The sequence below is a fragment of the Cygnus olor genome, chromosome 15, assembly GCF_009769625.2.
Source record: "Cygnus olor isolate bCygOlo1 chromosome 15, bCygOlo1.pri.v2, whole genome shotgun sequence".
NCBI classification, from domain to species: Eukaryota; Metazoa; Chordata; class Aves; order Anseriformes; family Anatidae; genus Cygnus; species Cygnus olor.
Window position 1 is genome coordinate 13,861,914 of NC_049183.1, and position 14,540 is coordinate 13,876,453.

At 42.7% G+C, this 14,540-nt stretch overlaps 1 protein-coding gene across 2 annotated transcripts in view; it reads left to right on the forward strand.

Moving 5' to 3' along the window:
• FOXK1 (forkhead box K1) overlaps nucleotides 1–13,920 on the forward strand; it is a 55,732-nt gene extending 41,812 nt beyond the window's left edge. The window contains exons 8-9 of one of the 2 annotated variants that reach the window (XM_040575336.1): nucleotides 1,480–1,707; nucleotides 3,984–13,920. In XM_040575336.1, the coding sequence (XP_040431270.1) occupies nucleotides 1,480–1,707; nucleotides 3,984–4,216 (461 nt within the window). In that variant the 3' untranslated portion in view covers nucleotides 4,217–13,920. The remainder of the gene's footprint in view (nucleotides 1–1,479; nucleotides 1,708–3,983) is intronic. The other variant, XM_040575337.1, reaches the window with a different exon arrangement.
• Nucleotides 13,921–14,540: the final 620 nt, after the last annotated feature.

Sequence of the window (14,540 nt, forward strand, 5' to 3'; positions counted from 1 at the left end):
CAGCAGTATCAGGACCATTGGCATTTTTAGTTCATCGCTGGTTGTCCTGCTTGAATTTCATTCACATTCTCTAGAAATTCCTGTCTGGATCCCATTCATGTTGTTGAAGCACTAACAGTTGCAGCTGCCTGTCACCTGCTCCTTTCTCTCACTCACCAGTTCTTGCTGTCTGTCATTTGTTCTTTCCCTACTTGTCCATTTTATTTCCGCTTTTATTTCCCTCTGTTTTTCCTTCCTACTCTCCAAGCTTTCCCTGCTTCTTTTCCTCTTGCCTCCAATCATCCTGCCTGCAAGTCTCAGCTCAATGCTTGTGTTCCATCCAACTCCACTCCCATTGTCTTCTGATGTTAACATGGAAGAAGTCTCCTCTTCCTACAGGATTAATGAGTTTGTGCTTCCTGCCTGCCTTTTCTGCTTTGAGACCACAGAGCCCCTGGAAGATGAGAGTGGCTCTCTGCTCACGCATGCCCAGCAGGAGGCTGTCCTGCAGCTGTTCCGTACCTGCTGAATTGAACCTTTTTACTTGTCCTGGGAAGTGAGATAGGCAGCAGAATGCTCTAAGTTATTTCTCTGCAGGATTTCAGCCCTATTTATTTATTCATTATTTTTTAGTTAGTTTGTCCTTTATTATTTATTCCCTTCTGGTTTCTTCCCATACCTCCATAGCTGGCAAAAGCTTGTGACTGTGCAGAGACCTTGTAAATCAACCTACGTGCAGGCCTGACAGCAAGCTGTTGCAGAGAATGCCTGGGGCTTTGTTTGAGATCTTAAATGGCTTCTGCTGCTGTGTGGTGTCAGAGTCAGGCCAATTGGCTTGCAATTGTGAATATCTCATAGCTTACTTTTGTAGTGGCTGCTGTCCATATCACAGCTGTAATGTACAAATAAGGGAGCTGGTGTCCGTTTAGGATGAAGGGTCAAATTTATGGTCTTTGTTTTCAGCTGGGTGGCTTATGTTGTAATAAAAAATGTTCTTAATATGCATAGAGTGTATGTACAGAATTCAGAAATTCATCCCTAGGCTTCTGATATGCTTCAGAATAAGCATTTCAGAGGGACTAACATTCTCTAATGTCCCTGGTTGCAGTGTTCTTCCTCTAATGAGCAGGGTGAGTGAATTGTTACCTTCTCAGAGCTGACTACACTGTATGAATCAGCCCACAGAAAGTGTGTGTTTAGAGCCTGATCCTGCCTAAAGTGTTCTGGGCAGTTTTCACAGGGCTCTAGGAATCCTCTGAGTTCCTTGGAGCCCAAATATGTTACTTTTGTGACTAAGCTGCCTTAGCCTGAGAAGCAATGCTTTCCACTCCCACTCTGTAAACCTTGTAAGACACATCAAAGGCAAGTGACTTTGTGGTGCTGAGGTATTCACACATCTGTAAGCCTGGGGTAGGTATTACTGCTAAAACATTAATGAGAAGAAAGCCTGCTCCCAAACCAGCAGGGTGGTAATGGTGGTTGTCTGTTCTTCTCTCCAAGCAGGCATGGATGAAAAGCCAACGATCGCATTTGCCACAATACCCACAGCCAGCCGTGTTATTCAGACAGTTGCCAGTCAAATGGCACAGGGTGTTCCAGGACAGACAGTCACGATCCTTCAGCAGGCAGCTCCAGTGGCCATCGGACAGCATCAACTCCCCGTGCGGGCAGTCACCCAGAATGGGAAACATGCTGTCCCCACCAACAGCATCACGGGCAGTGCTTACGGTAGGCTTTGTTTTGATTGCTCTCTGAGCTTTGCAGTTCAGTTGTAAAGTTGTGAGGTCTTTCTCTTCTTAGCTGTGCAAGTTATTCTGCGTGTTCAATTCCAGTGGTTATAAATTGTGCAATTTCTGTGGCTGTAAATGTCAGTGGTAGATACCCCTCTGCCCACCAGTTTGCTCAGTTCTCCTTGATGGGAAAGTTTTGCTATCTACCATTGTTGCTGAAAAGTCTGGTCTCTCTCCTTGTCCTTGGCTCTGCATGTATTACTGCTTATACCTTTGGGGGTTACTTGTTGAAAGCATTCTTGATTCTTGCGTTGAGTCTGCTTTATCATTTGTTTTCCTCTGACAAACAGCATTTGCTTTCAGCGTGCTAAATAATGAAATTCCAGTGGTGCTCTTTAGATCTTGTGAAATATGACTCCATAGAGTATTAAGAAAATAACATACTTTCCCATCTTAAGGTCTTAGAGCCTGAGAGAAATAAGATCTATTTCATCAGGTGAATGAATGTAGGATTGTTTATATACAGGATGTGTTGTAGTCATTTGTCAACCCTGATTTTTAAAATCTCATACTAGCTATGTCTTGGCAGCCTCTTCTTACGCTTGCTCAGCACCTCAGGTTTGTGCAGTTAAGGATGATGACTGGGGGTGGTAATATCCCAGCTTCTTACTGCCCTTCTCAATGAGATGCTAAGTACCTCTGCTGTCCCAGGCTGGTGCTTACAGGGTGCTTGAAATGAAGGACATTGAGGTTTTGATGGCATTCTTAAAGCAAAGTAGGAGCCTTTCTACAGAATTTTCTGATATTTGTATTTGCATTATCACCTGGCTTACACTTTAAATTGCAAGAATCTTACTGGAGCGATGAAAAATTGATAGTGATAAGGTTTTTATGCATCAAAGATATTTAATAAATCAAATAGGTGCAGTTGCTACTACCCTACAGTAGTGTTTGTCTAATATAGAATCTGTTTTTTTACATTTATGTTAAGACACTCTAATCTTACCAAGTTTTTTGTAGCTCTCTCTTAACATTGAAAGTATTCCAGGTGCATCCAAGTTGGGTGGTTTTCTTTTTGTCTTTTCTTTGTGATAGGTAGTGAATTTTCTAGTTGACAAAATGGAGCCTGAGTCTCTTGACTCTTCTGTATGAAGTTAACTTCTATTCAACTGCAAGGCTTAGGTTCTTTATCGGTCATTAAATAGTAATTGGTGACTGCCCTCATCCTTACTCTGTTTCTTTCCTTCATCCCCTTGATACTGTATAGCCTCCTTCCCATGCCTTGGTAGAAGCTGCTGGGCTTTGAGGGCCTTTGTTCTGTTTCCACTGTTTGTTTATCTTAGGACTTCTTTTTTGATGCAGTTAGCAGCGAGCACACCATCAATGTTTTGTCATTCCATCCTCTGCAAATCAGTCTGGAGGGCAGAGGATGTGCTGTCTCCTGAGTCCCCTTTGGCTGCTCCTCCTATTGATGCAGAGTCCAAAAACTGCATGTGTTTTGTTTTTCAAGCGGTGTTGTGTGCCAAAGCCAGTGTGTAAGCACATTCTTTGTCTGGAACTAGGAATTGTAGACATTTTTACTCAGGGTTGCTACTTAAACCTTCTTTATTTTCTCACCACTTCTATTAATGGGAGGGTGAGAGGTTTTTGTCAGTACTGAAATACAAGATTGGGAGCCAGAAATTCTTAAATTTGGATTTCAGTTCTGATGGAAACCTGTTTGATTGTCTGGGGTAACCTTTCTGCCCCTTTTACAAGTGAGATGTCAATACAGTCAATATTTGGATTGTAATCTAGTGTCCCAACAGACTGGCTGTTCCTACTGTGCAAGCTCTTCCCCAGGTTGCCTTTTTCTTTTTTGGCAGTCTCGGGGGGGGGGCTAAAGAGGGCCCTCTAAAACAAAGGTGCAGCACAAAGCTGTAGCTTGCAAAAAGCTAATTGTAGGTGGTGAGAGGACTACCTCTCCAAGAGTCATGCTGTAGTTTTAGCAGAGGATTGGTTCACCTTATCTGGAGATGAATGCTCAGCTGGCAGTGCCTTGTTTGACAGTGGATAGAAAGAAGTTCTCCTTTGAAAGAGAACAATTTGCCAGTTTGGTAAATTTGGACAAAGCTAAGATTGCTGTGGGCCTTACAAAATGGATTTGAACACTACAGTTGAGTCCGTGCCCAGGTGTTGCATTTGACTGTGGTGTTTTCTTGTTTTCTGGAATGGCGAACACGTGTGTTACTTGTCACATTAATTCTCTTTTCTTTCTTTTGTCCTTCTTGCCAGCTCTTACAAATCCATTGCAGCTTCTTGCAGCCCAGGCCAGCTCGTCCACTCCTGTTGTAGTCAGCCGAGTATGTGAGACAGGGACCGAAGAGACAGCAGCAGCCTCCCGCAGTCAAGACAGCAGTGAACCTGAAGTCAAAAGACCCCGGATAGAAGAGTCCAGCGGAGCAGTCCCAGCCCAAACTGGAGTCATCACATCTACAGTGCCACAAGGACAGGCAACCAGTGAATGAAGAACCGGTGGGAGGAGCTGGAGTGGTGCGGGGTGGGCATGGGATGGCAGCAGCCCCTAAAGCAGCTTTCAAAGAAAACAAACCACAACTGTAACAGCTCTAAACATAGCAAATAAAGAGCTCTTTTTAAAGTCAGATTTTTATAAATGGGAGGCCAACAGTTGTTAGAATCACAAGGTGCCAAAAAGAAAAGAATGGAAAACCCCTCCCAAGAACCCATACCTGGAACTCTGTTCTGTCTTTACATATGGGATACTTTTCCTTTTTTCTTCTTTTTTTAAAAGATTCAAAAAAATACAGACAACTGATTGTATGACTGCTGGGATTTTTTTAAACTGTCTTTTCCCCTTTCGGCTCCAAGGGGATGGTATTTGCAGTTCAGCATCTAGAGGAATGTAACACAAATACAGTCTGCTCCCTGGAAAGAAAACTCCTCATTTTCTATGCCTTAATACTGCGCTTCTCAGAGCTTTGAAACATAGGACCATTTTAAAAAGGCCAGCTAAGGCAATCAAATACTGAAAGATGGGTGCAGTATCTCACAATAACAGCATTAAAGAAACATGGTACCAAGCTTAAAGAAAAAGGCAAATGATCCTTTTTTTCTAAAACAGAAAAATTCTGAGTATGAATGAATGTTTATTTATGTGGGGATTCAGGAGGAAGAGTTAAAGGGCTCAACCACCTGGATTTCCAGATGCAATTTCTCTCCATTCCCTCTGAGGGAGAATAAGATGACAGAGGAACTGTGTTAATTTGGTTCCTGTAAAGATATTAAAGGGTTTTGTACCTTCAGTGATTTCTTACAATGATTCATCACTTGTTCTGGACAACAGCTGAAGTATCTCGATGACTGAGGATTGTGTGGGGAAGGGTGTCTCCCAAAGGTTGCGTGTATTTTTTTTTTTCTGTAATCACATACTGTGCTGGAGCACCAGGGTTTGTTCCGAATAGCACTGCAGATCAGAGGCATTCCCACCGTCTCAGTAAACCTGAGAAAATGTCGGTTGGTTAACTGCATTAACGTGGTCTGCTTTCACCCTCTGTTGGTAGTGTGGTCCTCAACTAGGTGGATGATGTCCAGGAGGTCAGAGGTGGGTTAGAAGTCTGTCCCTGACCCTCTCCCGTGGCTAGAAGAGGCTAAATGCAAGGCTCCCGTGTTACTCTGAGAGGGAGGTTAAGGGCTATCATGAGAGGCAGCGGAGTTCATACGGTATTTAGTACAAATTCTGTGAGTGTGTGGAGACGAAGGCAAAAAGACCTTTTATTTTCTGTGTGACAAAAGTCATTGGAGGTCTTAAACAGGTTTTCCAAAAGGAATTCAGAGGTTTCCTTTCATTCCTCAGCTCCCTCTCCTGTCTCTCCTACCCTGAGGACTGTTTGGGTTGGCCAGTAGAAGGAGGCTTTTACTTAAACTGTGTTCAAGCTCTTCATGTAGTACAAGAACATCTTATGAGTAAAGCAGACTCGGGTCACTTTCACCACGTGGAGGAGTGGGTGCGTGTAACACCTTGGGACTGGCAAAGAAATCAACTTCTGCGTAGCTCCAGCTAACCCCTGTGGGTTTACACCTGCGTGCGATTCCCTTGGCTGGCTTGTCTTTGGCGACAGAACAGAGATCTTAGAAAATGTTCTAGTTTTGTTAGTGGCAAAAGTGACTTAACAGGGATGGGGTATGTATGTCTTCGGTAGGTTATCGCTCTACCTGTGCTGATACATTGTCGGGTTCCTGTCTTGTAGGATCGGACAATACTGTCACAGAGCAGAGAGACAAGCCCTCTGTATAAACATTTTTCAAGATTTCCCCAATGTGCAGTAAATTATACTTCCAGTATGTCCATGGGGGCTAGGGGGTAAAGCACAACAAGTTAATGTCTTCTAAAATTTGGGGAGGGGGAGAAAATCCACAAGGTAACAGCTGGCATCACTTTGAGGTTTCCTTTCTATTTGCCAAATCTTACTCAATAGTTAAGTCCTAGCACTCGAATAAAACCCAAGTGTGTTTTATTCTCAAGCCAATTGTTTTGTGGGAAATATTTCCGAAAGAAGGAAAGAATTTCTTGGTCTTGTGATTCGCGGTTACAGTCTATGGTTACAGGCACACAAAGCATTCAGGACAGTTCATTCATCTACAGCTAGGCCTTCATAATTTAGGCGTGTGCCTTTAGTGACAAGTTATTAGATTGGATTTTAGTACTTTGAAATCATTTCTGTGAAGGAGGATTGTTACAGACCACAAAGTAATTGAAGCAGGCCGGTTTCCAGCTGTCACATTTCCCGCTAGGAAGACGAGGTGCGGCACAGTGGAAAAAGCACGTGGGTGAGTCCTGTGTTTTCTGTAGCTTTCTCAAAGCCAGAATTCAATAAAACAGACTTCAAGGAAGAACGCACAAGTGAGAGTGCAGCATAGCTTATCTGTGATTAATCATTACTTTTGGATGAATGCTGTTTTAGATCCAGGCACGCCTCTGAAACCGCCCCGAGGCTAGGGAGCTTTCCTGCAGCAGTCTTTGGTTTTCCAGGACGTTAGGTGAGTCAGCACAGGATGAGCAACCAGAAGAATGCTGTTCAGGGTGTGAAGCTGCCAGAGTTTTGGGGGGATATCTTTACTGCTTCTCTTCTTTTGGAAAGTCTAAGTAATTAGGACCTAAACTAGTCTAGCACCAGAGAAATGCGTCAGCTGAATCATGGTGTTTTCATAAACCAGCTGCTACTTTATAGATACCTCTCAAGTCCATCCTCAGGTTGACTGTATAGATTTGCCTCCTCAGTATTTCAGAACGGAATAATACTTCCTCAGTCTTCCTTCTGTGGCTTAGTGCCTAGTGGTTGAAATGCAGGTTTGTGATAAGCAAATAGCTCTGATCTGCTCGCCCATTCTTCTTGAGGTGCCTGGAACCCATCAGTTCATCCTATCAGGATTTTTGCTTTATCAGTCTGGTGCATTCCACCGCTACTGTAGAAAGCAGCCCTGCCACTTGATTATTTTTTCTTTTTTTTGTAGGCTTGCCTATACGTTGTCTTATATCATTGCCTGATACTAGGTAGAATATCAGTTCTTACAAAATCCTGCTGAGAGCTGTGGGAAAAATGTTGTTCTCATCTGCAGCAGACGAGGGATGGCACATCATATTTCAGGCTTCCAGATGAATTGTTTCAGCACACTGCTCAGTCTGGAAAGCAGCGTGCTTAGAAAAACAGACCAGAGAAGAAGAGCCTCGGAAAGTGGCAAATCATAAAAATGAGTTTGAATCTTTTGGCTTGTTTTTGAATCACAGAATAGTTTAGGATTTCTGGAGATCATTTTGAGTAGATAACTTTTCGGCCTCTTTTAAAATGCCTTTGCAGTCCTTTAAAATACAGGATAATATATGTACACACCAATTAAACACATGTTGATATTTTTTAAAACTTTTTGAGCTCATAGTTGAAAATAAAAAAAAAAGTTAGCTGGAACAGACAGACATCGAAATTCACTGCATCAGCTAATCTTAGCAGTTTGCGGATGGAAGTATGAGGTGACAGAAGTTCCCAGAAGTTTGTTGCCATTCCAGAAGCAGCTGCCATTTAAATAATCCCCCCTTGCCCTGAGGATTGCATTCAGTATCATGACCAAAAGACTAGATTAGTCCTACTTAACAGGGTGGGGGCATGGGGGTGGAATTGCTGTCAGTGTCTAGGATTCAAGCAGGAGGTTTTGGGCTACTCCCTTCACTTCTTCAGGCCATCTCTCTTCAGCTGGCGGTCGTTCCTGCTTCGCTTTTACTTGACTTGGTTCTTCTCTGATTAAATCCAGTGCAATTTGAAGGTCATCTTGAAAAACAAGTGACTTTTTCTGCACTGCTGTGTTTGCATGCAGCTTCATTCCAGTGTGCTGTCGCCTGATTTCCTTCTTCATCAGCGCTCTGTTCACAGAACTGTGATGCTGTGGGGATGGGTTTTCCTTGCAAGAAAGACAGTGTTGTTTCCCCAGGGAAACCATTAGAATCTTCTTAAGAAAAGCTGAATTGAAAATTTTTCATCTTCTGTTTCTAACTGATTATTGGTACCATCAAGTGCTGTGCTGAGGTGAAAATCCTAAGCAGAATCTCTGGTTTGAAACTTGTGTTTCCATTTTGCTTCTTTTTAGTGGCACTGCTCTTCCTCATATATCCTGATTCCCCAGGCTTTCAACTCTGAGCACTGCAGAGGAATGAAAATTAATGTGATGGTAGAGTTCGGCTTTCAGCTACAGAGTAAATGCTACCTTAATGGTTATATGCAGTAGAGGGATTGGATTAAATCAATTCTCCAACTTTTTTGTCTAAAGCGTTGCATCTCATGTCCTCAATTAATTGACTGAGGGAGGTTTGATGGGGAGAGGAGTAGGAGGTTTCAGTGCATCTTCTGCTATCTGTGTAACAAAGGTCAAGGCATGTTGAATATTTAACCTGCCGTAACTTGGACATGGGAAGACTTTAAAATTGGGTTCATAAAATGTGAATTCTCTGTTCATGGAATTTTTTTTTTGTCCTAGGCAATGACAGAGAATTTTACTTTGATTGCGGTCAGTTTATAGCAACTTTTGTTGCCTCAGTTAGCAAAAGCTGAATGCAGTTGTTCTTGGTTTTATTCGACTGAATTCCTTAGTTCTTATTTTGTCTTGTCTTTGTCTCTTGTGATACAGGAAGTTTTCTACAGTGATAACACAGTGCTGGACCCAGAAATGAGTTTTTACAGTGATAACACAACACAGTGCTGAACACAGAAATGAAGTTCATGATTAGCTCATATATTCTTTTCTACTCCTCCTTCTTCCCATGTCCCTGCTTCCCCCATACAATTAATGCTGTCACCTGTAGCATACACAGTCATTTTTATCCACTAGCAGGAGCAGCACCTTGCATTAAATTCTGCCCAAGGGCTTGTGGATGAAAATACCTGTGGGGATACGTAGGGCTTGAATTGAGTAAGGTCACCCTAACTTAATTTTCATGATGTATTTTAGAAATGTTACTGTCGGAAACAGCCAAGGAGAGGAGTGTTGGGCACTCTCCACTGTTCAGGAGAGTGTTTTTGGAACTGTGTTAAAGCTTTGTAAGTGAGGAGAAATAGTTAAATAGCACCTGATGCCTTTACAGTGTTTCTGCAGTCAATGCCATGGTCTGGCTCCAGGTTTTTTGGGGGGAGTAAATTTGGTTTTGCACGTGTCTCAGGCATCTGTCTTGTGTACTTAGAACTGTCAGTCAGAGTTGACTTCTACATTTCCCCCCCCCCTTTTTTTAGTAGGGAAATGCCAGCAGTAAAATAAAACTGGAAGCACTAAAGGCTAGGGAACTATGTGTAAGCAAGTGAGGGTGGCTGACCTGAGCTTTCATACTGCGATGTATGAATGATGTTCGTTGCATCCCTGCGTGTTCACTGCCTCTGTATCACTGCACACCTCTGAGAAGAGCTTAGCTCTGCCTTCTTGGCATCTTCCAAATAGGTAATTGACACCAGTAAGGTTTCCTTCTTTCTTGCTTTCTCCTCTTAAGGCTGAACCAATCTGGTTGCCTCAGTCTCTTCTTGTGCATCGGATGCTCAAGCCTCCAAGGCATCAGGTGGAATTGCACCAGGAAATCCCTGTCTGTCGTGTACTGGCAAGACCAAAGCTGGACGCAGGTCTCCAGGTGCAGTCTCAAGTGCTGAACAGAGTGGAAGAAAAATCTCTTTCCAGGGCCTGCTGGCTGCACTTTTGCAAGTACAGCCCAATGCCTGCATGGCCTCCTTTGCTGTAAAACACGCTGCTAGCTCCTACAAGAAACAAGAGTGAACAAGAAACAGTCTGGATTGCATTTTTACACATTTAACCATCTTGTCCAAGCAACAGTGCCAAGAGTTCTTGTAGCTTTTTGAACAGGAGGCGGTGCTGAGGGATCCTGATCACTTTTAAGAATACCTGTGCTTCACCCTAGCAAGTGATAGTTTTATTCCAATGTGAATCTTACCTTGAGCTTCTACACTGATGCAAAATTTCACAGGTTTGCTAGTCCTGCTGCTAGTAAGTTGTACTTGGGCATTAAGAAGGAATTTCTAAAGGAACATGACTTGGTTCCATAACTTTGTCCTTGCCTCACACTGAGCTTTTGAGGTTGCAAATGCCATCCTGCAGCAAATGATCTGTCTTCCCTTGTCAGTCAGTCTCTTGGGCAAGCTCCTGCTTCTGCTCCCTATCACAGTTTTCCCCCTGTACTTGTAGTTGTTTCTATCAACTCTGGAGTCCTTTAAAGTTAATGCAATTGCTTGAAGGTCTGCATCTGGCGAGAATCTGTGCGTTAGGTTGCAGTTACACAACAGATTGTTCAGTCATGTAACTTCTTGTTTCCTTCTGGGTAAAAATTATGCCAAAGCTGCTATTACTGTAGCATACACTACTGCCATAAAGTGTAGCTTACCATGGAGCCAGCTGTGCTGCGGAAAACAGTCATACTACAATGTCATTGGGGTTTCTGGAACTGATGAGGCTGGGAAGTGATGCTTTCTTGCAGTTTGGCCGGGACCTGATCAAAATGTAGCTGTGGCTTTGTGCTGGAGCATCCCGTCGCTGCGGCTGCCTAGCAGCTGTTGGGCTGTGATTAGTTAGCTCAGCAAACGCTCTCTCTGCTGGGTGGGTTATTTGCAGGACAGTGCATGTGTTTGTGCACACACGGGGATATATGCATATATAGTAATATGATATAGTGGAAAATAGCTAGCTGTGATGGTGGACTTTGTTAGATTGTTTTTCACGGGGCAGTAATAGAGCAGTGAGCATTTCGCTTTGGACTGAGCAAGACATTTGGAAAAAATACGAGGTTTTCTTGGAGCACTATTGGTTAGATTCCAAATTTTTAATCAACTTGATATTTAACCATTTGATACCTTTTAAGTTCACGAACACTGAATTAAATCCTCCAGAATGTATGGCTGGTCCTCTCCTTATGTGTCACTTTAAGCTGCAGAGGGTAGTTGTGCCACGTCTACCCCTTCACTCTCAAGGTAGAAAAACCATTGGCAAATCATGGGTGGCAGCTAAGGTAGAAACCCTTTAAATATTTTTTTCAGAGAATATTAAATTAGATCTGTGTAAACATAAAATTTATATTTATTAGTGTGTGTGAGTGTGTAAATATAGATATATAAATGGTCCATGACTATTTCTTTCTCTTAAATGGTACTTTACACAGACTTTTTATACAATATGTTGGTAAATTCCCGCACCAGGCACTGATTCTGAAAGAATGATGTTCCTATTTTTATAACAGATGTGGGCAGCCTGTAGAAGCAGCTTTACTTCAGCGGTTGCTTTCATTCCTCTCACAGAGCAGAAGAGGTGATTTGGTACTTGCATCCTCCTCGTGCAGGAGCCCTGCTTCTGGCTTCGTCGTGCTTTCAGCAACCCCGGTCTGTGCTGCTTTTCTGGCAAGAAAATCCCCAAAACGGCACTAATGAAAGCTGGAAGCCTTTCTAGTCTCATATTATCTCTAGATGCGGTATCAGGGCGCTCTTTACAGATTCTGCTCTGTAAGTAATGGGACCTTATTGCAACAGAGGAAATTGATTGAGGGTCCGTGAGGATGCTGTGAGGTTGAGGAATTCCTCCCTGTCCGTCCGTCTGTCAGGTGGATAAGCTAGCACTGGCGCACTGAGAAAGAGTTTCTTTTCCTCCATGGTGAGATTACTCTCCTTTTGCAATACTTTTCTCTCTTTATGGTGCATGAGGTGTGTGTATAGCCTTAAAAGCAAATGTGTAAGGTTTTTCTGATGTTCACATCCACAGAGTAATTTTTACCTTACCGGTCAAATTTCAGTCCTGGTTTAACTCCATGCGTTTTGACCTACTTGGGCCTTTTGAGAACTATTCTTAAATACAGATCATACTTGGTTTCCTAACCCTTAAGGCTCTTACAGAAGTAGCAGTTCCTTTGTAAGGACCTGAGTGAATGCTTTGCCTCGGTTTCTCCTTACTTTCTGGTGGTTGGGCTTTGATATTTAAGGGAGAATAGGGTATTAAGGTGATAGAGTAACCAGAATAAGGGCATCGAAAGGAAATGGCTTTCCTCCTCAGCAGAAAAACAAGTGCCCTTGCAACAAATAGATTTCCCCTAGTATTGGATTCTTTGTCTGCCACTGGATTAAGCAACGCACCCAGTACCCCAGACCTTGGCACCCTTGCCATGATCGAGACCCTTCAGTCTCACTTCTACCCCACTCGGTTTCATTTAAAGCAGTCCAAAAGAGAGCCTTCCCTAAAGCTAAGGGCAATGTTGAGGAGAAACGTCTGTTAGCTGAAGAAAAATTAGATTTAAATGGAGCAGAAAAAGTGACATTTCCTTCTGTTTCACTGCCTTGCTGCTAAAAGTCTGGTGCAGAAGATCCTGATGTTCTGCTGATCTATGTGCTGCTCCTCGGATGTGGACAGGCTGCTAAGTAGGCAGGTTGGTTCTGTAGCAAATGGCTTGCTGTAAGCCTAAACTCACTTTATTCCTCCCCTCCCTGGTGGTCTTAAAGTGAGGGGAACCAGAGTATTGTTGTTTGTAAGATCTTTTTAATGGATTAAAAAAAAAAAAAAAAGTATTCAAATGTACCAATATGGAATGGTTTTAAAATACAAAAATCTTAGAAGACAGTAGGTTGTCTTGGTTTCTGGACGTGCTGTTTGTACCACGATGAGACTGGCCTTGTCCAGCCTGCCAACCTCTGTGTAGCTGAGAAGTGCGTTCAAGAGTCTGTAGCTATCCAAAGAACTGTTATCCAAAGGACTATTAACAGCTGTTTTAAGATGAATCAAAAGATATGTGTGCAACGGATGGTAAAGCTGGAAGTCCTGGTCAGATTCTGCAATGTTTGCTTTAAAGAAAAAAAAAAGGCAAAACAACCAAGAATTGGAGTCTTCACCTGTTCTGTGCGAATGCATTCCCACCGAGTCCTCCAGGGAAGGCTGCAGTGAGACGAGGACCTGGAATACCTCAGTGGTTTGACGGACGTGTGACTGGTTTTGCTACGGAGATGGAGAGGCAAACCTTACCTCTCTCTCCTAGATTTGGCACTTAATTTAAGGAATCGTGTGATGGGGCGGGCCAAAGCCATGCTTGCATTTCAGTTCATGGTTTTGCCTGTACAAGACACCTCCAACAGTTTTTTTTTTTGCTTTTTTTTTTTTTTTTACAGCCGATATCAAAAGTATTTTTTGTGACTTGTTTTCATTATCAGTGCTTTTCGCAAAGCAGGTGCGTATCCCAAAGGGGAAAGCTCCAGCTGGGGCAGTGGATGTGAGGTTCATCTTTACCAGCCACGTTGCAGCACTGCTCCTGCGAGATGCTGAGCTGCGCGGGCAGACTGTGGCTCACGTGAGGGGGTCGGCTGCATCTATCCCGGTGGTGCTGAGACGGCGAATACAAGCATCCAAGGAGCAGGACCTGCATTTTCGCATCAAATGGGATACAGTGGTTATGTTTTTGGTTTTTTTTTTTAATATGGAGCCATACTTTTTTTTAAAGTAATTGGAGATCTGAATGTGATTTCTAATGTATCAAGAACGTTAATATTTTAAAGCTATAACAAAGTTTTAAATTTCTACTATTTTTTTTCATTTATTTTAACTGTTCTGTTCTGTTACCTTAATTTTGATGTATGTGGTTGGGGAGTGTTGCTTCTCCTCTTAGCATTTGTTTCTATAACCAGAAATAAAATTATATATGAAAGAGAAGATACCCTGAAATAGCTTGCTGCTTTTGAGTGACAGACTTGCATGCTTCCAGCGTAGTACTGTAGGGGGGTTAAGATTCCTGCAGCAGTCGGTGGTCAAGCCTGTCACCTTCTCACAATGAACCTCGTGCAGTTGATCCTTCTGGACACAGCACTGTCTTAACGAATTGTGGTTGGCTTCAAATGAGATGCAAACCTTCATAACAATGCAAAGCCAATGATTTTGGCAGCTCACTGTTCCGCTCTAACTGAGCAAGCAGGTATTTTTTCCTATAGCAGATTTTATTAGGAGAGAGTATTTTTGCATGTTTTCCCCTTCATTACCTTCATTGAATCGTGTAGGAGGGAAGTGTGTGTTCAGATAAGTAGCTGCATTTCAGAGTTTACAGATATCTGTACAAGTGTTCAAGATGCATAATCCTCCCCTTGGGGGGTTATAAACCATTCCTCAAGCTCTAGGTTTAATTTCTTCAGGAACCGAAACATAGTGATATTTTGAAAGGTAAACTACTTTGGTATATTTGCCAGGAATTGATAATAATTGTTTTGTTCAAGTATGTGAAGACAAAATATTTCTGTACCCACTCTACCCAGGTTAAATAGTTACCTTTGTCTT